Source organism: Rhinatrema bivittatum, chromosome 10, assembly GCF_901001135.1.
Source record: "Rhinatrema bivittatum chromosome 10, aRhiBiv1.1, whole genome shotgun sequence".
In the NCBI taxonomy this organism is placed as follows: Eukaryota; Metazoa; Chordata; class Amphibia; order Gymnophiona; family Rhinatrematidae; genus Rhinatrema; species Rhinatrema bivittatum.
In genome coordinates, this window is record NC_042624.1 from 123,491,413 (window position 1) to 123,515,663 (window position 24,251).

At 42.9% G+C, this 24,251-nt stretch overlaps 1 protein-coding gene across 4 annotated transcripts in view; it reads right to left on the reverse strand.

Annotated features, from left to right (window-relative positions):
- Positions 1-24,251, reverse strand: part of LOC115100034 (dual specificity testis-specific protein kinase 2-like) — a 122,455-nt gene extending 98,204 nt beyond the window's left edge. Inside the window, exons 1-3 of one of the 4 annotated variants that reach the window (XM_029618172.1) lie at positions 24,026-24,251; positions 15,141-15,416; positions 9,351-9,488 (exon numbers count right to left, since the gene is read on the reverse strand). In XM_029618172.1, the coding sequence (XP_029474032.1) occupies positions 9,351-9,488; positions 15,141-15,359 (357 nt within the window). In that variant the 5' untranslated portion in view covers positions 15,360-15,416; positions 24,026-24,251. Of the gene's footprint in view, positions 1-9,350; positions 9,489-15,140; positions 15,420-23,954; positions 23,973-24,025 lie in introns of those variants that run through there. The other 3 variants (XM_029618171.1, XM_029618173.1, XM_029618174.1) reach the window with 3 other exon arrangements.

Consider the following 24,251-nt stretch of genomic DNA (forward strand, 5'->3'; position numbering starts at 1 on the left):
AACGCCCCTAACTCCTCCTGTTTTCTAATTTGCAATCGCACCATACGATATGGGTGCTATCGCTGCGTTAAAGAAGTTTTCGCAAGTGGTAGGGCCTATCGCATTCGTTAACCGGGGCTTTTCCGCATGCGATAAGCCCTTAACGCATGCGAAAATGCCTTAGCGCATTTTGATAAATGAGGGGGTTAGATTGTAAGTCTTCTGGGGATAGGGACCTGAATGTTATTCACTTTGAAGTGCCGAAAGATGGAATACAAATAAAATACACTTTAGGTGTGGGGTACTCTAACTGTGAAAGATTTCTGGTTTGTTCTTGGGATGATTTTAGCAGCACGACTGCTCTAGGGTAGAGTCACAATAGTCTAATTTGTTTCATTTGTAAACTGTTTGACAGCAGATAGATAGAGCCCAAATGTTTAGAAATTATCTTTATTACCCTGTCCAAACAAATTAGCATCAACTGCTCTTTAAGTCTTCTGACATTTCTTTTGATCATGTAGGATAAGTTTCTGCTAATTTATAATTAAGACCAAACGCTCAACCTTTAGAACCTTTATAGGTCAAGATCCAAAATGTCAGAGTTTAATTTGACAATGCAAAAATTTCAACGATGCTTCAGAAATATTAATGGGACTATAGAAAATGTGATTTGGAAAGAAAATTTAAAATTTCTTTATCAAGGGTATTTATCATAAGAAAGGGCTTATATTTAAAATGCACCATCTCACCATAAATAATAAATTAAAGTTAACTTTATTAATAACCTGAAAAAAAAAAATGCACCAATGAGATAGGAGATTGTGTGCACAGGTTCTGGAGTTGCCCTAAGGTCCAAAAATTTGGAAAGATCTTCAGGTACATATAGAAAAGTTTACTTAAAATTTCTCTCCCACTTGAAACTGAAAATGTGGCTGTTTGGTAATTATGGGACTGGCCCAACCTGGACTAAGATCAAACAAAATTATTTTTGGATAAGGTTATATTATAGCAAAGAAAACAATTTTGACCACCTAGATTGCGAAGGAAGGCCAACAATTTCACAATGGGAATCAGCATGCTCAAATTGTTAACAATATATATATGCTTATATCAACAATTATGTTCTCTTCTGCATAGAATATTACGCACTTTTCTCTTTTTGCCAAGTAACCAAATTTGTTCAATGTACTTTCGTCTACCAGTAGTATACGTTCTATGTAAAACCGATACGATGTGCAAACGGTTAATCAGTATATAAAACCACTTAAATAAAATAAATAAAAACATTTAAGTATTTAACAGCACAAACCCTTTCTAATAAATGGTTGGATAGAAGGTTTGAAATACGGCAAAATGTACAATCTTTTTCCCAGCAGGTAAGGAATTCAAATTGGTTTGAAATTCCTATACTGTTATTGAACTTGGGAGACAGGGTTAGATCTATAAACAATGTAATATGTAAAAGATATAGTAAGCTGCCTTTGATAGCATTATGAATTTGTTCGTATAATGGTTTTGGGTTTGTTTTTAAGAGAGATTCCATTCTCTTAATCTCCAAAAAGACACAAAAATAGTGGAAGCATGTACAAGATGATACCGAGCCAAAACAAAGAACTGAGAATAAGTGATGGGAGAAGGGAGGGGAAGGGGGGAGAAAAAAGAAACAATGGGCTAAGTGTAAAGTGTGATGTATAACACTGAGCAATTTTGTGTGTTGCGATCCTTGCTCTCTGTAAAGCTCGTTTAGCTACCGTTACGTTTTATGTGAACCGATGAGATGTTCTCAACGTTCATCGGTATATGAAAGCTTATAAATAAACACTGTACTGTTTTTCTGCTTTTGTAAGCTGAATTTGTGATACGACCGTTTCTAAAAATTCAATAAGCATATTCAGGGGGAAAAAAAAAATCCCAAACTTAGTCTTGCAGATTTACTCTGCAGGGTGGTTTACTTGTTACCCAATTCTAATTAACCAGGTAATTTGGCTAAACAAACCAGGTGTTCAGATCCTAAATTACTTTGTACGTTGTCTCTCGGAAATTGAGAATTATTTAATGATGTCTTACTGCATAGAGAATGCTTTCAATTAAACCAAATAGGAACTTGTAATTCTCACCCTATGTTAGGCTAAAAGCATCAATCTTTATAATTCATTTAATGAAAAATGTAACACAGCATTACACATGGAAAAGCAGGATACATCTTTTAGTGCGAGTGTGTGCTGCAGTCTTCAGGGGAGAAGAGACAGTACTGAGTGCGAGTACAGGACAGATTATGATGTTTTCCACAAACTGAGAACATAAGCTGACTTGTTTACACAACTGCTCCCAGCTCGATGACTAATAAAAACTAAGCCTGAAAGAGAAATCCTGAGTCTTAGGCAAAAAATGTGACCCTTGGCTCCTGGTTCATGCCAACAGCTCAGCTCTAACAATAGGGCTCTCATGCACATGGGTCAGGATGTGAGTTTCCTCCTCGCAACATATTACTCTGCATGCCAGCGCAACAGGCTAAGGGCCAGGGTTCAAATTTGCTTCTTCTATTGCCGCTCCTTGTGACCTCGGGCAAGTCTTCACCCTCCATTGTGAGCCATCTGGGGCAGGGAAACACTTCCAGTACCTGAATGTACCTCACCTTGAGCTCAGGTTTGCCAAGGCGAGTAATCAAATCTAAGTGATAGGAAGCTGGTACCCGGGAGAGGGTCTCAGAATAAGATGATCTTCTGTGGCATCGTATAAGCTTGAGAAGTTCCAGTACTCCTAACGTTGCCGCAGCTTGTCTCCATTTCAGATGGAACGAGGAGAAGGCCCAGGTGAATCAAATCTAAGTGATAGGAAGCTGGTACCCCGGGAGAGAGTCTCAGAATAAGATGATCTTCTGTGGCACAGTACAGACTTGAGAAGTTCCAGTACTCCTAACGTTGCCGCAGCTTGTCTCCATTTCAGATGGAAGGAGGAGAAGGCCCAGGTGAATCAAATCTAAGTGATAGGAAGCTGGTACCCGGGAGAGAGTCTCAGAATAAGATGATCTTCTGTGGCACAGTACAGACTTGAGAAGTTCCAGTACTCCTAACGTTGCCGCAGCTTGTCTCCATTTCAGATGGAACGAGGAGAAGGCCCAGGTGAATCAAATCTAAGTGATAGGAAGCTGGTACCCGGGAGAGAGTCTCAGAATAAGATGATTCTGTGGCATCGTATAGACTTGAGAAGTTCCAGTACTCCTAACGTTGCCGCAGCTTGTCTCCATTTCAGATGGAACGAGGAGAAGGCCCAGGTGAATCAAATCTAAGTGATAGGAAGCTGGTACCGGGGAGAGAGTCTCAGAATAAGATGATCTTCTGTGGCACAGTACAGACTTGAGAAGTTCCAGTACTCCCAACGTTGCCGCAGCTTGTCTCCATTTCAGATGGAACGAGGAGAAGGCCCAGGTGAATCAAATCTAAGTGATAGGAAGCTGGTACCCGGGAGAGAGTCTCAGAATAAGATGATCTTCTGTGGCATCGTATAGACTTGAGAAGTTCCAGTACTCCCAACGTTGCCGCAGCTTGTCTCCATTTCAGATGGAACGAGGAGAAGGCCCAGGTGAATCAAATCTAAGTGATAGGAAGCTGGTACCCGGGAGAGAGACTCAGAATAAGATGATCTTCTGTGGCATCGTATAGACTTGAGAAGTTCCAGTACTCCTAACGTTGCCGCAGCTTGTCTCCATTTCAGATGGAACGAGGAGAAGGCCCAGGTGAATCAAATCTAAGTGATAGGAAGCTGGTACCGGGAGAGAGTCTCAGAATAAGATGATCTTCTGTGGCACAGTACAGACTTGAGAAGTTCCAGTACTCCTAACGTTGCCGCAGCTTGTCTCCATTTCAGATGGAACGAGGAGAAGGCCCAGGTGAATCAAATCTAAGTGATAGGAAGCTGGTACCCGGGAGAGAGTCTCAGAATAAGATGATCTTCTGTGGCACAGTACAGACTTGAGAAGTTCCAGTACTCCTAACGTTGCCGCAGCTTGTCTCCATTTCAGATGGAACGAGGAGAAGGCCCAGGTGAATCAAATCTAAGTGATAGGAAGCTGGTACCCGGGAGAGAGTCTCAGAATAAGATGATCTTCTGTGGCATCGTATAGACTTGAGAAGTTCCAGTACTCCTAACGTTGCCGCAGCTTGTCTCCATTTCAGATGGAACGAGGAGAAGGCCCAGGTGAATCAAATCTAAGTGATAGGAAGCTGGTACCCGGGAGAGAGTCTCAGAATAAGATGATCTTCTGTGGCACAGTACAGACTTGAGAAGTTCCAGTACTCCAACGTTGCCGCAGCTTGTCTCCATTTCAGATGGAACGAGGAGAAGGCCCAGGTGAATCAAATCTAAGTGATAGGAAGCTGGTACCCGGGAGGGTCTCAGAATAAGATGATCTTCTGTGGCCATCGTATAGACTTGAGACGTTCCAGTACTCCCTAACGTTGCCGCAGCTTGTCTCCATTTCAGATGGAACGAGGCGAAGGCCCAGGTGAATCAAATCTAAGTGATAGGAAGCTGGTACCCGGGGAGAGAGTCTCAGAATAAGATGATCTTCTGTGGCACAGTACAGACTTGAGAAGTTCCAGTACTCCTAACGTTTGTCCGCAGCTTGTCTCCATTTCAGATGGAACGAGGAGAGAAGGCCCAGGTGAATCAAATCTAAGTGATAGGAAGCTGGTACCCGGGAGAGGGTCTCAGAATAAGATGATCTTCTGTGGCATCGTATAAGCTTGAGAAGTTCCAGTACTCCCAACGTTGCCGCAGCTTGTCTCCATTTCAGATGGAACGAGGAGAAGGCCCAGGTGAATCACCAGGCCTCAGCTCTTTTCCTGAAGGGGAGGCAGTCGCTCTCTTGGCATAAGGTCAACAACATTTTGATGCAGAGTTTAGAGCTGAACAGCTGAATCCACAAATGCAGATTAGTCTGGAAAATATTGGGGGGGGGGAGAGAACGGTAGAAGGGCCATTTGGGAGGAACTATTTTGTTTTACTGGGGTCCAGAAGAACTGAAGCTGGGAAGGGGAATCGGAGCCTGTGGTGTTGACCCATCTGAAGACAAAAGCAGAGGGTTTTCAGCTGAATCCTGCTCTGGACAGGGAGCCAGTGTAACTGACTTAAGATAGCGCTTATGTGCTACGTCGCTTTTGCTCCCACCAAAATTCAGGGCAGTTGTACTTTGAGGGTGCGCCAGACTATCCTGTATACAACATATCACACAGTAATGGAGGACTGTGGGTCTTCTCTTTTTTTGCTTCTTGAATTGTATGATTTATTTTCTTTATATTAGAATCCAGGTAATTCTGTAGCAAAGTTTATGCTTTGTTATATAAATGAAAACTGATAAATATAAAGTTAAAAAAAAAGAAAGAATTAGTGAAGCATTTCTCCGTAACAGCAGCAGTATCTGCCTCCACCACGGAGGCCTGCAGGTCTGGGATTTACCGTGGTCAAGCATGCATCACAGAAACCAGGTTATGGTGATCAAAAATGATAAGGAGTAGGCAAATTTGCAAAAGGTGCATAAAGCAGGTCCTTACAAGCTTCCATTGTAAGATTACGGTTGAGTTGGACTCCCAGACCTCACACGGGTTGAAAGGGTCAAGACAGGCAGGCAGGTGTCCTTGTCAGCTGAGGCAGAGGAGGGGTTGAGTTTGAAGTGGTGGAGCCATTGGGTTACTACTGTGAGTCTGAGTTGGAACTGAGGGGGGGAAAAGAGAGGAGCAGCGCTCTGAAGGCAGCCAGAGAGGAGGGGGTGAGTGACTGAACCACCAGTATCAGTCCCCCACACCAAGGAAGCAAACTCAGACCTAGGCTATGCCCTGGCACAAGGGGCAAAGCCCCCCTAGGTCCAGCAAGAGCCATGAGACGGGACCGTCTCCTGCCAAGGGTAAAAGAGTCCAAATAAAAAAAAAATCCTTTACTGTTTTTTAACTGAAAGAATCCTAAATAAATAAATACAATAAATAGAATAAATAGAATACTACTACTTGCTTGATCCTCAGAGAAGAGAACACCAAAGGCTGAGTAGCCCAGATCAGGAGACTGCAGGGTGAGCTGATCATCTGCTGGAGACAGACAAATGCTGAAGGGCTGCAGGGCAGGCTCTGTCCTGATATAGGAGACCCTTTCAGTTCTGGTCTGTCTCCACCTGCTGGACAGGAGGCTCCACCCCACGGTCTGGTCTGATCCGGGTACGTACAGGGAAAGCTGAATAACTAAATGAAGTTGCAGATCGGACAAATAGCCCCTAGGTACAACACTACATAGAATAGGCTAGCACTCTTGACTTTAGTTTTTCCCCAGCAGGAGGGCGATGGGGCCAGTTGTGCAGGATATTTAACATATTTACACTGTGTTGTCCCAGGCAAAACCTAACTTCTCATATATGCCCTGCAGACAGTACTCAAGCGCTTGATGGATTTTCAGCCACTCGTATCTTTTCTGGGCACAACTGTAATGTTGACAAACCTGGATTAACAGCAAATTGCACCCATCTTGCATTGATTTGGGCAGTGGGGGATGCAATAGGTCCAGCTAACGATTGCTACTTTTACAAAGTAAGATGCCATGCTCTTGCAATTTGGTTATTCACCTGGGGGCAATTATTTGACTACTATATGGACCATCAAGCTAGTTCAGAAAACACAGAAAGACCATCTAGATCTTACCTTTACTCCCAAATACATAAATTATTCATTTCTGCAGTATTCCCAGGTATATGCAGCACTGAACAGACAGTCCCTGCTCTTTGGAGCTTACAATCTAATCAAGACAAAAAGAAACGCACAGAAATAGGCTGTGTGTAAACAGGAAGGCCATGATTGGAAGAAGTAAACCAGGGGGTTCAGTCTCATTCCCAGGCCGAGCTGGCAGGGGCCAATGAACCACTAGTCTGAGAGGACGTGGATGCAGAGGTTTCTTAATTCCAAGGTCTAACCATATGGCAATTTAAATTGACACAAACTGAGTTAATCTACCGGATATTGGGTTAGATATATTCCAGACTCAAGTGAGGCTTCACTACTAGAACACCGTGACAGGCCTACAACCGCTTAAGTAAAGGGAAGACAGGGGGAATTGATGAGGCCTCTGCAACAAAGGACCAAAAGAAGAAATGAAAGGATGGTGGCATACTTCTCAAGCTTATGCCTGAAAGAGGAGATAGAGGCTCGCCCCAGTTCTAGTGAAAAACTGTCCGTTTCTGGGAGATTCAAGACCTTCTCCCCTACCTCTCTACATATGGAGTAGCTATAGCTATGCAAAATGTTATAGAAGGCTGCATTTATTAGGTGCTCTGTGCTGCTGCCCAATTCAAACATGTAAATAGAAAACACGTGCATTTTATTTGCAAATAAAACTGCCGTCATGTTTTTCCCACTAACCTGAATGACCAATGGTTTGTTTGGCTAATAGCCTCAAAACTGGGTGGCAGGTCATTAATAAAGCAAAGGTGACTGCCCACTGCACGAAATAATCAGAAATAGGAAAAGAGGGCAGAGAGAACTTCAAATGTCGTTCAATTTTAGATTCAAAGGAGATTTTATTTATAATAGTCCAGATTGTATCTTTACAGTTTTGTCTGTTCTACATTTACATACTTACAAGATTGTGATTTGGGTCCCTGCCAACATAGTTTATTGTATGAAACAAGGTCCGTGTCAGGGGACAGTGTGCAACCCTTTATGAATTTGGAATATCTGGTGATACATCTGGATTATTATAAATAATTTGAAATTCTCTCTGCCCTGTTTCCCATTTTTTTTTTTTTTATTATTTGGCAGGTCAGTAAGCCATTATGTCCCAGTGTCTTATTAGAGGACAGCTGCTTAACAATTTGGGACATAACCAGTTAAGGGCTATAGTTTCAGCTGGGATCTGGGAGGGAGAGAAGCAGGTGCCACATATGTGGTTGCTGGTGTTGTGAAACCGGAAAAACACTTGGAAATATTTTTCTATTTCCTTCCTCATTGTGATAACTGAATCTTTCCATCAACAACAAAGTTTATCCTGTAGAGCAGTAAACAGTGTCTAGTCCAGCTCTATTCCGTTACTGATGTAACCTGCTTAACCACAATATACTGAACTGTCTTATTGCACACGCTGTCTCACCACTACAAGAAAATCGGGCTTGACTGCACAAGAAAGTTTGAGAAACAAAACCTTCATTATAAAAGTGGAAAATGTTTGACAGCCAATCAGTGGATCCCCGTTTTTTTTTAAATGTAGAACACAAGAATGAAACAATAGTAAAGACTGCTACATATGCAGCCAAGCGCACAAGTTTAGGAAACAAACTGCTCACAGCAAATTGGTGACAAGACAGTAACTATCAAGCATCTTGCAAGCAAATTCTTCAGAAATGAAAGGCTTGCCTTACACAGCTATCCCAGTTAACCCAAGCACACCGTGCACTGCAGAAGGAAATCTGGAAACGTTAAAACCATGCACAGCTATCCCAGGTAACCCAAGCACACCGTGCACTGCAGAAGGAAATCTGGAAACGTTAAAACCATGCACAGCTATCCCAGGTAACCCAAGCACACCGTGCACTGCAGAAGGAAATCTGGAAACGTTAAAACCATGCACAGCTATCCCAGGTAGTCTCAGTCTGATATGTAGTTGTCCTCTACCATAGCTTCTAGATCAGGAGCATGCAACCTTTTTGAAGTGCTGCTGCCAAAATTTAAATTGGGATTGTGTAATGCTGGTCCTCACGTTCCATAAGCCGGTCGGCACCCTGATACACCAGATTCCTTTCAAAAAAGCTTGAATATTTTGATTTTAATTTTCAGTTAAAATGTTGAAAAGTTATGTAAAAATGATTGAAACTGATGTTTTTCCTCATGCAAGAACAAAATTATAAAAATGAGGAGAGAAAAATGTCTCACGCCCTCAATATACCCCCCATTAGGAAAACAGAACATGCCAGGCTACTACAGAACCTCAAACAAAAACCACACACTAATTAGGATACCTCACCGCAGTCACACAAAAGCAAAACTTCACCAAATACAGAATAAAATGACCATAAAAAAGTATAAACAGAAACATGCAGACAAAAATAGACTGGAAATAGTGACAAGCCAAATTCTGCATGCTGCAGTGCAACAATGGAAGCATTATCCTGCATCATAAAACAAACAAAATTAAGAAATATAAATCAAGAAAATCAGTAAAACCATATCAATAAATAATTATTTTAAAACAGCTGACAGAATGACATCCAATAATTAAACACACACTTTTTAAATTTTCCAAACACCAATAAAATGTTAAAAAAAAACAACAAAGACACATCAACCACCACCCAATAATAATTAAAACTTATAAAGGATACAAAACCCTACTTTCCATACCTGGAACTGGGCAGGAACCTTAAAAACCCGTTCGCAGCACACTTTCTCCAAAACCGGTTGCTTCCAGCGCCCAAACATCAAGTCACTAATGCCTTGTAAAGTATGTAGAGAAGACCAGGCAGCCATTCGACAGATGATCTGTGGAGAAACAAACTGCCATTCAACCCAGGACACTGTCTGCATTCTAGAGGAATGGATATGTAGGCTGTCCTGAAGCAGACAACTCTTGCAAATATAGTAAGAACATAAGAAAATGCCATACTGGGTCAGACCAAGGGTCCATCAAGCCCAGCATCCTGTTTCCAACAGAGGCCAATCCAGGCCATAAGAACCTGGCAAGTACCCAAAAACTAGTCTGATATAATAGCCTCCTGCAGCCATTACAGAATTGTTGCCTTGGAAGCCTTGTTCCCTTTAATCGCCACACCAAACAGACCTGTGAAAACTGTTGGTGACTTTCAATAACATAACAGACAGACTTGCATTCAACAAATTCAGCTTCCTTACATGCGGAACAGAAGAGTCCAAATTCCAAAAAGCGGGAAGTTCCACCATTTGGCTGAGGTGAAAAGGAGATACCACCTTTGGCAAAAAAGGCACCATACGCAAAGATACCGCTTCCTCCATGATCTTCAGAAAGGGGCCTCTACAAAAGGACGCTTGAATCTCTGAATCCTCCTGGCCAAACAAATCGCCACCAGAAAGACCGCCTTCAGGGTAAGCTCCTTCAGCAAGGCTTGACTAGTGGCTCAAATGGAGGACCACAGAGAATCACAAAACAAAATTAAGGCTCCACAAGAGTCATGCTCACCTTACAGAAGGCCACAAATGCTTCACATTTGTCCGGAAACTGAGTATACCCGAATGCAAAGTCAAGGACCACCCCTGCACTTTACCTCAAAAACACCTCAAGGCTGCCATATGGACCCTTAGGGAGTTGAATGCAAGACCTTTGCCAATCTGTTTTGTAAAAATGTCATATTACCAAAACCCAATGCCCATAAAGGAGCAATCCCCTCCCTAAGCACCCCATTTCAATACCCTGACAAACTAATGTGGAAGGCCTTCTAGCCTGTAGCAAGGTCATAATGATTTCCTCAGAATATCCCTTCAAATGCAGACTCCTCTCAAAAGCCAAGCTGCAAAACAAACATGAGCTGCCTGATCCAAGAAAACTGGACTTTGATGCAGCAGCCAAGGAAGGTGCCCTGGCTTTGAAGGACTGTCCAAGGCCAGATTTATCAAATCTGAACCATGATCGATGCAGCCATTCTGACCGTGCTGATCCTGCTATGTCGATGAAGCTCCACCATCTGCAGAGGCCCCCCTCCTAAGATCTGCTGGTCCTGGCACCCGAAGGCTCAACCCAAAAGGAGCGAAGACTGGTAAAGGTAAAGCTCCAGTTTGCCTCTGTTTCGTCCAAGTCTGCCTGCCGACAGTGGGGACCTGCAAGGCTCCTCCAACCCTGCCTTGGCCCAAGAGTTCACGCCTGCAACACCTTGTTTCCAATGGATTTGTAGACCATGGGGCTTCCTCTGCCGACCTGAGCCGCTTGCCCCTGACAGATGGCTCCTCAGCCCGTCAGACTGGCATCGGTGGTTACTACCACCTAGTCAGGGACTTCCAAATCCATGCCCTGCTCCAAATTGGCTGGAGAAAGCCACCAGGAGAGACTGGACCTAGATTCTCCCTGCAGTGGTAGCAGACATTGGAACTCCTCCAACTGAGGGTTCCAGCGGGACAGAAGTGAACACATATGTGCGAACGCCCAGGGAACTAGATCTAGAATAGACATCATAGAAAGGACCTGCAAATAGTCACAGGTTTTAGGTACAGGAAGACTCCATAACCTTTAACTTTAACATTCTCTCCTCTGAGAGAAGCACCCTGGGTGTGGACCCAGTTGCTTTTTGGCAGATTCCGCACCATTTTCATAACTTGCTGAACAGAACTCCTTCAACTTTTCTCAAATGAGCCAGTCGTCTAGATAGGGATGCACCAAAATGCCTTCTCTCCAAATAGCTGCGACTACCACCATCACCTTGATGAATGCATGCAGCGCCATCACAAGTCCAAATGGGAGTGCTCGAAACTGGAAATGTTCTCCCAGCACCGCAAAGCAGAGGAGTTTCTAATGTTCCACCTGTAAGAGAATATGGAGATATACTTCTGTGAGGTTGAGGGGACCCAGGAACTCCCCTTTGCAGATGGCCGCAATAACTCAACGCAGGGACTCCATCCATAACCACGGAATCTTCAGGGCCAGAATTTACCTTTTTTGAGAGCTAAAATGGGCCGTCAAGTGCCTTCTTCTTCAGGACCACAAAGTAGTTGGAATAGCTCCCTTTTCCCTGGTCCCCTATGGGTACCAGAACTATCACCTCCAGGGGTAGTAGCCGATTTAGCGTGGCTCAAACCATGTTCAGTTACCATGGGAGGTGCAAAGTGATATCATGTAGGCTTCGTGGACCAAATGAGCAAATTCTAAGGCATAACCCTCTCTCATGACAGTCAGCATCCACTGGTCCTTTGTCATCTTGGTCCGTTCTTTGAAAAAGAGGGCCAATCTCCTCCCTGTGATCTCTGAGGAAGAATGGACCAACTGCATCTCATTATGTGAATTTACCTCATCTGGCCCCAACCAGAGGTTTCCGGAGCAATTTTGCATGACCCTCAAAAGGACAGCAACTTGCCAGACCGCTCAAGAGAAGCAGCCCCTGCCGGAGAGATCTCCTCACCTCTACCTCTGACTGCCCTGGAAGTTCTTCCTGTTCCCTTTCAGCTTGTCCTCTGGCAATTTATGACCCAGGGACTTGCCCAAGTGCTTCACCAGCTGATCCAAGCCTTTACGAAACAAGAGCTTGCCTTTGAGAGGAAGACTGCCCAGCTGAAATTTCAACAAGATATCCGCCGACCAATTATGCAACCACAAACGATGCCTGGGCGAAACTAAAGACACTATATTTTGGACAACTTGCACAGCAAGTCTTACAAGGCATTGGTGATATAGGCTACTCCCACATACAAATGCTCAACCTGCTTGGTGGAGAGAGAAGACCCAGCACCTTGTACTTGAAGTTGCTGGACCCATCATAGACAGGTTCGTGCCATGAAGCTACTACTGCCATGGATGCCCATATGCCCAATACCTAAACCTCAAAACATTTTTTTAAGATGTATTTCCAAGCTTCCTGTCCTGCACATCTTTCAGAGCAGCTGACCTCACCACCAGAATGGTAGTTCTCTTAGTCACCACTAAACAGACGCATGATCTGGAAAGGAACACGATGAGTGAGGTTATCAAATTTGTGGATGATACAAAATTATTCAGAGTAGTTAAATCACAAGCAGACTGTGATACATTACAGGAGGACCTTACAGGACTGGAAGATTGGGCATCCAAATGGCAGATGAAATTTAATGTGGACAAGTGCAAGGTGATGCATATAGGGAAAAATAACCCTTGCTATAGTTACACGATGTTAGGTTCCATATTAGGAGCTACCACCCAGGAAAAAGATCTAGGCATCATAGTGGATAATACTTTAAAATCGTCAGCTCAGTGAGCTGCAGCAGTCAAAAAAGCAAACAGAATGTTAGGAATTAGTAGGAAGGGAATGGTTAATAAAACGGAAAATGTCATAATGCCTCTGTATCGCTCCATGGTGAGACCCACCTGGAATACTGTGTACAATTCTGGTCGCCACATCTCAAAAAAGATATAATTGCGATGGAGAAGGTACAGAGAAGGGCAACCAAAATGATAAGGGGACGGAACAGCTCCCCTATGAGGAAAGGCTGAAGAGGTTAGGGTTGTTCATATTGGAGAAGAGACGGCTGAGGGGGGATATGATAGAGGTTTTTAAGATCATGAGAGGTCTTGAATGAGTAGATATGAATTGGTTATTTACACTTTCGAGTAACAGAAAAACTAGGGGGCATTCCATGAAGTTAGCAAGAGGCACATTTAAGACTAATCGGAGAAAATTCTTTTTTTCACTCAACTCACAATAAAGCTCTGGAGAAAGGAATATAGGACAAGGAGTGGGTGAGGGATAGAAAGGGGGAATGCAGGGTACAGAGTGGATTGGGGGAGAAGGGAATGCAGAGGAAGTGAAGAGAGTGGGATGCTGGGCCAGAGGGGAGAGAAAAGGGAGTGCTTTGCTGGAGCTGCCCTACCAGAGGGACTGCCATCATGGAGAGGTGGGGAGAGGGGCGCAATTCTGAATTTAATGTAACTATTCTGAATTTAATTCTGAATTTAATCTAACTATTCATTACACGGTTAAGGTTTTGTTAATTGTTAAATTTGTTAAATATAATTATTATTACTTTCAATGTTCATTGTAATAAGGTTAAATAGTTGTAATAAGGTTCAATGGCTGATTGTTATTGTTCAATGTTCCATGTAAAAAAAAACCCCGGTCTAACCTCCCAGACCAGGGCAACCTTTTCGTTACTTGTAAACCGGATTGATTTGTATTGTATACAGGAATTCCGGTATATAAAATTAAAAAATAAATAAATAAATAAATAATTTCTGCCCCAGGCACAGAAAAAGCTGGTCCTAGTGCTGAATCAGGTCTAAACGTCTTACACGTTTCTAGGGGGCTGGAAGAGGGGATGTCCACTATAGTGCTATGGAAAATGGGTAAGGCTGAAAAGCAACCTAACACATGTTCTCACGTCCGTCCATATTTGATTATTCCAACCTATAAAGAATCCATTTCTTTATAGTACAGTATAGTTCAGTACAGCTCCCTGATATGAAAGTGAGATATGAACAGTAAATATTTCAGCACTGACATAAGAGGATACACTGAGCCACAGTACCATGCATGCCATCATGTATCTGACATGTTCATTCTTATTTGCTGCCCAGAACGAGGAACATTTAACTAGTTACATGCAGGGCAACTCAACTGTGCAAATGCTTCAGATCAAGTTAAGTTCTGCAATCTAAATGTCCAACATTTGAAGGCTACCTTGCTAATGGTTCTAGTACTGAGAAATATGCAAATGAAAACGTTATGCTGCCAGTGACCAGACTCACTGTATGCAGTCTGATTTCCTACCTTCCCCAAAGGGATTAGATCAAATAGTAAAGCCAGCAGAATGAAGAAATTTGATTTCTAAACTCAACCAGCCGTCTTGAGGCCAGACCAAGATACAGTGCTATATGCTCTGTGATCCTCAGCAGGAGAAATGGATGGGGTAGCTGGCAGTCCTGCTAAATTGGCAAGGGAAGGAATCAACTCTTGGAGACAACAGCTAAAGCCATTTTGCTTTGCCCTATGGACTGTATCCACTAATGTACCGTATTACATAAATCATGCTATTCTGGCAGCAATTCCAATCTACTGGAACTCATTGTCAGCTTATTGTTTAAAATGATGTTAAAGGCGTATCTTTTCCAGCAGGCTTTTTATTAATGGATGTTGGTGTACCTGTACTCTGATGGCATGTCTGCTTATATATTGTCTTATTTTAGTTTTTACTTTAAATGTCAGTTATTTTAGTTTTATGTGATTTTTATAGATTGATAACTGTATATTTGTGTTTTATGCTGTAAGTTGCCTAGAACATTTCATCGGGCAGCTAATTAATAAATATTTATTAATAAAAATGCAATGCAATATAAAGTAGGATAAAAAGTAGCATAGGAGAGCCCTGCATCTCTCTCTCTCAGAAGCACTTCGTATATGCGAGGATGAAGAAGAGAAAGATCTTGGAGGCTGCACGTAATTGTTTACCGTAGCATGGAGAACAGATAGAAGACAGAACACCCACCTTGAACACGTCAGAGAAGAAGCCACATCCAATTTTTTCACACGTGAAGTCATCAAGTCGTGTAAGTCTGGAAAAGGCACTAATCAGGGCTTTGTAGGAAGAGGGGCAAATCCTGCCCCCTGAAGCAGCCCCATCGTTTCCACCCCCCCCATCGAAGTCTTCAATGCGCTCCACGCGTGGTGGGAAGCCAGCTATTGAGTTACGTTTTTTCCGATCCATTTTAAAAGAAGGGCCGCTCTTATCTCAGCTTCTTATGCCATTTTCTTCTGGCTTGTACTGCTGGCAGAATGAAAAAAGAAAATATTACAGCACATCCTGCAGTTTGTACTAAAGCAATGCCACTTTGTTTTCAATGAAGGCAACAGATTCTATTTCAGCCGTCCAGGTAGCTCGGACTTTGAACTATGAACTCTGCCAAGCTAAAGAGCAGCACAGTCCTGCAATCAAATCAAGGACATTTCCTTCTGTGGTTTATATAAAAAGCATGTATCAATTGTGACCAACCCATTGGACAACCAATCTGCCAGGCAAGGATGGGTAAATCATGCCTGTGCTATCACTATTGCTCGCACACACACACACACACACACACACACACATACATATACACACGTCCTTTGTACTTTATCCAGGAATGTCACAAAAAGCTGCAGCCTCTTGAGCCAGCAGTCACATGTCAAACCGTTGTTAAAAGCTTGGAGATGGCTATGCAAGGTTTCTACAAGCTCCATGTTATGAAGAAACTCAAACCCCTACTCCATGCACATGATCTCCGCACAGTCATACCAGCGACCATCTGCCCAAAATTGGATTATTGCAACTCCCTTCTTCTGGGCCTTCCACACGCCACCATCAAACCACTTCAAATGCTACAGAATGTGGTAGCCAGAACCTTCACTAACACCCGCAAATCCGACCATATTACCCCTGTCCTCAAAGACCTTCACTGGCTCCCTATACCCTCACGTATCCTCTTCAAAACTCTTACCGTTATCCACAAAACATTATACAATCACAACTCCAACTGGCTTGAAGAGCCTCTGCGTTTCATCCTCCACAAGTAGTACCCTCCACACCCCCTCATCTCACCTCCACGAGGGAGCAAGCTCTGTCAGTCGCAGGACCCACCGCTGGAATGCTCTTCCCACTGAACTCCGCACTGAGCCCTGCCTGTACAAATTTAGGAAAAAACTAGAGACCTGGCTCTTTCAGCAGGCATTCCCAGCATAGCTCCTCCAGCTCCTCCTTTCAATCCCTCCACCATGTTAATATTATGTTAATTATTTTATTACATTAATATTATATTAACTTCTATTATGTTATTACGTTTATTATTATTCTACACTACATTAGATAAGTTTATATTTCATGTTATTTGCATCCATTGAACCATCTTCCCGTAATGCCTTTGGCCTTGTTAATCCCCCTCCTTGTTGCTGCTCTCCTCCCCCGTTCGATGAATTTCTCTCAGTTCCTTGTAAACAGATATGATGTACCTACGAATGTCGGTATAAAAAAGTTGTTAAATAAATAAAAAACAAACAAACAAAAACATCTTCACTATAAAACCTCTCCATTTTTGCCATTTCTGGGTAACAGTTTCTTCTGGGTGGTTAACACAAGGGGTTTTTCTTGAGCGAGCTCAGAAGGATTTGATGATAGTCCCACAGCTCCTAGACTCTACGGTCGATTTTTTACTTTTTTCTGACCTACGGGAGCTGTATCTCAAAACAATTATTTTGTTTTTTTGCAACGTAGGCCCTAATGTTCAAACCCTAGGACCCTGCTCTTTTAAGTCCATAGCAAGGGGTCTCCAATATTCAAGATTTTAATGTTCAGCATCCCAGCCGTTGTACTTTATTCACTCTCAGAAAGCTTCATTTGATTATCAGGATTTATTACATCATTGGCAATAAAATGTACATACTGCTTTAATGACTAAACAGCTTAGTGGTTAACCCAGCAATATACTAGTATGAGAAACTTGCATTTCTTAGTCAGTTTCACATTTCTCAACATTGGCTGGCTTTCCTTCCCATGAGCTTTGCTTGAAATGCTTGCTGGATCCTGGAACCATACTTTTTCGTCTTGTGCAGATACCCAGAACTTTTGGCACACGGTTTTGTTTTATCTGACCAAGATTGTGGGACTCAGTTCCTCGTAGCCCAGCTCTGATTTTGTTTGAAGACTTTTCTTCTTTCCATGTATGCAATAAATAGATAAAATTGTGGTTAAGGAAAGGTTTCCAGCTTCACATACTCCAGGAATGCATTGTGTACTTTAGTTATGGAAAATTTCCAGGCAAAATGGTCTTCAGCCAGGCGTAGAGTAGAATTTTTGCAGATTTGGTTTCCTTACTTAAACTCTCTACCTTGCAGAGCACAAAGCCAAGTCTAAATGATCTTGTTTATAATAAACCCTGGCTTGGCCACATCTGAAAAGAAGATACTGGGCTTGATGGACCTTTGATCTGACCCAGTATGGCAAATCTTACGTACTTATATTACTCTTGGGGATGAATTCTTGTGTTTTTCTATTCTATAGGTTCTTATATGAATTGGAGCTCTCTATTTGGTTATACATGTTTAGTTTGTTTAAAGGTTCTTTTTAGACAGAACCCACCATCCCACGTCATTTTGATTTCTGTATCTTTATGTTTACATTTTTAATCAAAATCACAATTAACTTTGGGAGAATGCCATAAAAGGGCATAGGCTTAACAAGAGGGGCGGGGGAAGAAATATTATGTAATAAATTATATCTTGCACTGTCTTGATTTGTATACACTTTTTTTTTTTTAATTTGCACCCCCAATCTGCCAGAGGACGTCACTGCTTTGCTAATACTTGTACTATGTGCAGCATTTGCATTTAAAAATGAAGCTTGTTAGACTAGTTGGCTGTCATCTAAGTCAGAGAGGTAAAGCAGTCTCATTAAGGCTATAGCATCCTGCCCAACAAACTGGAAATACTGAAAGGGCTATTTTTTGCAGGAATCACAAGCTGAAGACAGAGCGTGTTTGGCTCTTTAATCTTCACTCTCAGCCCAGAAACCCATTTAGATTTGCTGCACAAACCTGGTCTCACACAGCTCCTGTCCCTAGCTTGAAATATGTCTGCTGGGAGAGCAAGCAGCCGATGTCACAGGCAGCAGAGTCAGCCTCTCATTTCCTTTGTATTCCGGCCTGGAAAGCAGGCGTGAACAGGCAGTCTCTGGAATTCTTCATATGTAACCTAACTCTTTACATCATGAAACTTATAATAAACATCGAAAAACCCAAAATAATAATCATGGAACAGAAACCCAGCCCCTCACCACCACACGCGCGAATCAAATGACACCTATTTCCTCAATTACACATACACGCAACCTTGGAGTCATCATCGACAACCAACTATCATTCAAGAACCACATAAAAAACTAAAATTAAGGAGGGATATCACAAGCTTACTCATTCTAAGACGTCTAAAACCATTTCTAACACCAGAGGACTTCAGAACTGTACTTCAACTACTCATATGCTCCAACCTCGACTACTGTAACTCCCTACTACTCGGACTACCATTCTCAAACATCAGACCACTCCAAATCCTACAAAACACAGCCGCCAGAACCTTAACTGGAACGAAAAAAAAAAAAAAAAGAACATAACACCGATCCTTATAGCACTACATTGGCTCCCAATAAAATTCCGTATTGAATACAAGACTCTGACCATCACACACAAACTAACTCATAATGAGCAAGCAAAATGGGCAGCCATAAACATCAGCCCTCACAACCAACCACGAAACCTAAGATCAAACAACAAAGGCCTCCTAAAAAATTCCCTCCATCCGCACAGCACAACTCACAAAAATACGAGAAAGAGCATTCTCTCTCACCAGCCCCAAAATTTGGAACACACTCCCGACCGAACTAAGGATGCAACCCAACCTAAAAGAATTCAAGAAAGATCTAAAAACCTGGCTGTTCACCAAGGCATACAAAGACAGCCCCATCACAACTGACCTCCTAACCGGAAATAAACATGACCACATCCCTCAGACGACATAACTACCTGAACTCTCATTTTTGCTAACTGTAAACATATCCACTCCAATTATTACCTAAACACTGTTAATGTTACCTCGATCTATACCATTATCTGACTTTCTGATACCTGCCTCTAAATGTACCTGCATATGTTTCAGTTTACTAGAATCTTAATCTTTGTTTTTCCCATTTAAATTGTCTGTCTCCGATTGAAACTTGTAAACCATTGTGATGGTGAAACTGAACGACGGTATATAAAGCTCGATAAATATCAAGCAAGGACATTAACACTTAAGATGGTTGTTCCAAAGGCACTTGCATGGCAGACTTTACACAGGCACTGGACACAGCAAGACAGAGTATTTTCCAGAGGTGGCAGTAGCTGATTTACCAAATTCAAGGCTAGAACAGCTCTGGATACCTAAGTTATGATACTTGCTGTTGACCCAGAATAACATAGCAGGTAAGGAGAGATTGCAAGGAAGAAGCTTCAAGGAGTAGAGAGGCAGAAGGAAAAGGGAGAGAAGACAAGTAAATGAAGCCAGAAGAAGACAGCAAAGAATGAAAAAAGAAAAAAACCGGGGAAATATATGTAATCAAATTATTCCCTGGTTCCTAAATGTTCTTGCTATTCACCCAAGTTTTCTACATTCACCCACTTTTTGTGGTTTGCTTACAGACTGAAGGAATGACAATACAATTACGTCTCAGATTTGTTGAGAGGCACAAAGGATGACGAGTGACCCCAGGGCAACACATACCACTAGAGCTGTAAAGCTGCAACAGACATTTCTAGTGACATAAATCCATATTGCACTGTGCTCTGTCCATGACTAGGATTGTGCCCTCATGAAATGTGCTCTCAGCCCCTCCAAGTCTCTTCTTCTTTTTGAATATAAGCAAAGGTGATTGCCTCCATAATCTACCTTGCAATGGATGCTTTTGCGGCTTCCTTTCCCTTTCACCGACCTCCAAGGAGGATGAACAGCCTCTGATCTCTGGAAGGCATTCATGACTTTCATATAGCTAATCAATGCCTTACACATACCTAGAAACGCATAAGGTCTCTCTTGACCCTATGCACTCTTATCTCCTGAACACAGGCAACAATATCACTTGATTTTGATACCACCTTCGGGAAAAAGAAAGGCATTAACCAAATAGTGATCAAGTCCTTCGTAACATCAAATAAGGATCTTTACAATACAATGCCTGGAGCACCAAAGTTCTTCTGGCTGGACAGATGGCTACTAGGAATACCATCAATGTTAGGTCCTTGACTGACGCCTCCCTCAGTGGCTCAAAGGGCTACTGCTAGGGATCTCAGCACTAAGTTCAGATCCCAAGACGGACTCATATGGCAGAATGGAGGCCACATATGTTTTAACCTCTTGAAAAAAACATGCTACATCCGGGTACAATGACAAAGAACAAACCCCAGTCTTCCCTATTAGCATAACAATGCTGACACATGTACCTTTAAGGAGTTTAGTACTAAACCCTTCTCCAAACCAACCTGCAGAAATTCTAAGATTGAAGCCAACAGGGCTTTAAAAGGGGACAGACACTCAGTACAGCATCAGGACCCAGTCGTGGCTCAGAACCCTACCACTTTTCCTTCTAAAATAGGGCTGCAATATAAAGGCCCATCTAGCCTGTCCATTTTACTTCCTGATATAATGCCATCGACCCCGGTGACCTCAGGCTCTCTCTCCACCTCTTTACAACCAGGGATCCTCTCTGCCTCCCTCAGGCCTTCTTGAATTCAGTTTTGTCTTTGCAGCCTCTCGCGAGAGGCCAATCCTTGCATCCGCCTTCTCTGTGAGGAAACTGCCTAATGTTAACCCCACGTTTACCATGACCTCTTATACTAGATTTTGCACCTCCACAGGGACTGGGCCCTGCCCCTTTGTTGAAGTAAGAAGATGCAACACAACATGAGATTATATAAAAGATGTAACTTGACAGTTATCACAAAAACAAATGCTTAAAGGTCCCATCACATACACAAAACCCGCTGTTAGTCTGGGTGATGTGGCCATTAAGCATTGCTTTTTGTGATAGCTGTCAAGTAATAAATCCCTTTTATGATCTCTTCTTTGTGTTGATTCTTACCTCAAGGAACAAAGATGAAAGTTATCCTGAACAGATGGGCAGGGCCCAGTCCATGTAGAAATTAATTCTAGTAGGACAGGTCATGATAGACTCAGAAGTGACAGATTTCTTCATGGAAAGGGTGATGGGATGCATGGATTGGCCTCCCAGAGCCCTTCCTGCTTCTGCCACAGAGCAATCACGAGTCCTAAAATGGAAATCTGAAAAACTGTAAGAGACAAACTGTATTACTCCAGTACTGTCTGTTCCCTGCTTAGCCTGCATGTTAGCCTTCAGGTTGATTTAAACCTTCTTTGTGTAAATGTTAGAATTTTAAAGCCGCAGTGTGCCTGAGGCAATGGCTGCCACTTGTTTACACAGCAAGGATCTGCAGACTGAAGCCACAGCTGCTGGAGAGGAACTGGCTCAACAGACCCAGAGCTCTCCTGTTGCACCATACTCTTACACAAATATCAGAAATGCTCAAACTGCTTTTTACCAAATCTAACTCAATTTTAATTTTTTTTATTTTTTTTAACATTTATGTATTTATTTGCAGTATAGGCCACTAATGCATTAGCTCAAAGTGGCATACAACTCAACATACACAATCCAGCATGAATGCATAAAAATGTATAAACAGCATTAATAAAAACAAACCATAAATATTACTTAAAACCTGCATGGTAGAACACAATCGCTTCAAAGACTGAAAATTTAGACAAGTGCACTAAAACATCATGCTAAAAGATGTAATCCAAATTAAAATTATTAAAAACGCCCATTTAAAAAGTGTGTTTTCAGTGCAGATTTCAACAGCTTGGGCACCCAATCACCCTGAGTTCCTGAGAAAGAATTCCAAAGGCTGGGTGCTGCAATAAAAAAGGCACAGCCTCTAGTGGCATGAAGACTAATAATGGGAGGAATATCTAATAATGCCCTTTGTGAGGACCACAGACTTCTTATTGGCTCGTATGCTTGGAGTAATAAAGTTGCCCATGGCAATGTTTTTAAAGTTAGGAGTTTGTGGGTCATCATGGCAACTTTGTACTTTATTCTCCAATGGACAGGTAGCCTAAGACGACTGACAAGAACAGGTGAGATAAGGTCGTTTCTGCCTGCATTAGTAATTAGTCTAGCTGCTGAATTCTGCAACAGTTGCAGTGGTTTGCTTAATTGAAGAATCAGGGAGGCCAATGTACAATGTATTACAGTAATCTAGTGCAGTCAGCAATACTGCCTGAACTACCGTTCAAAAATTGTGCAGGAATAAAAGCGGCTTAACAAGCACGATTTATAAAATCCAGGACATACCAACACTAATCTGAAGTATGCAATCCAGCTTGGAATCAGCGAGTACTCCTAAGGTACATGCACTCTTTGAAATACAAATTGAAGTGCCCTCAATTTGAATGGGCAAGGGGACCTCAGTTAAATCCTTGTATTGAATAACTATTTTCAGTTTTTTTGCAAAGTTCAGGGCTAGCTTATTGTAGTTAAGCCATTGTTTAATATTATTCATGCAGTTAGAAATTGAGGCCGAGGTATCAGGCCAGGATATGGCCAAAGGGATAAAAAACTGGACATGGTCAGCTGAAATACGTTAGCCAGAGCATAGAGTAGCCATAACTAGATACCTGTTACAAAAAATACCACACACACACACACACAGGTCAGCAGCAGTGAATATTCATCTTAATGTCAAAGTGGAGGAGTGCCCTCATGGTTAGAGCAGCAAGCTACAAGCCAGGGTTCAAATCACACTGATGTGCCTTCCAATATTGGGCAAATCAAATAAAGGGTGCAGAAATTATGCACAAGAGTTCAAAAAGCATGCAAACCCAAGTTAAAATATGCATTTAGCCTTTGGCATCAGCTGAGCACACATTTTAATTGGTAAGGGGAAGGAGTAGTTTACAGAGAGGGAACAAGAACTGGCACTGCAGGAAAGGAAGGCACAGAGCAGGGGAAAAAAAACTGCCTTACCCTTCTCCTTCTCTGCATATAAAATAAGATTTATGCATACAAACAATGGCTTGAAGCACTAAAACCTTTTGTGCACATTAAGCATATGCAAAGAACGAAAAAATGTTTGTCCCATAAATCCCTACTACAGATCCTGGCACCCCTACAGCACCTGAATGTAATCTTCTGTGAAGCGTCAGGCAGAACATACACCAAATACAATAAAATATAAAACTGGATTCTGCACATAGGCAAACTGTAAGCCTGGAAAGTTTACTCCACGTCTGACTAGGAGTGCAAGCTAATGCCATCATTAGCATGGGGCTTGCATGCGAGGGCGCTAACCGGATGCACGTTGGGTTTTTATATTCTGCCTTCTGTGGCACTTCAGAGTAGATTGCATTCACTTTATACAATCTAAGGGCCCCGTTTACTAAGACTTTTCTCCAGTTCTGAGTCTGTAGGGAAACACCTGAGGCAATGAAGGGGGGGAAGTGAGCCGCTGCTCTAACCAGTGTGCAGAGTAAAGTTTGCGCCCGAACCATGAAAGTGTGCGCTGTGCCGAGCGCACCTTCGTACATCGGCCCCACACTTTACGCACGGGACGCAGCTCCGGGCAGTCCCAGCCCAGCCCCCTCTCGGAGGTCCCCACGCTGCTCCCCAGCGAGGGGGGCGGGGAGCTGGCCGAGCACGGGAGAGGGGGGCGGGGGGCTCACTTACAGCGCGGGTCCCACAGCTCCGCATCCCGCCGGCGCCTCCCGCCCGGCGCGAGCCGAACCCCCGCCACCTACCCAACGGCTGCGTCCGGACACCGGCGCGAGCCCACCGCCACGGCACAGGAGGAGCGCTCCGAGCCAGGCGCCGCCCCCTCTCCGCAGAACGCCGAGCCTTTCCACCAATCGGGGGACAGGGGCCGCTCGCTGTCCCGGGGAGCTCAGCCAATCCTTCCCGCGCAGTCACGTGGCGCACCCCTGACGGCCACGCTCACTCTTGCATAATTATTGTTTTCTTTCTAGC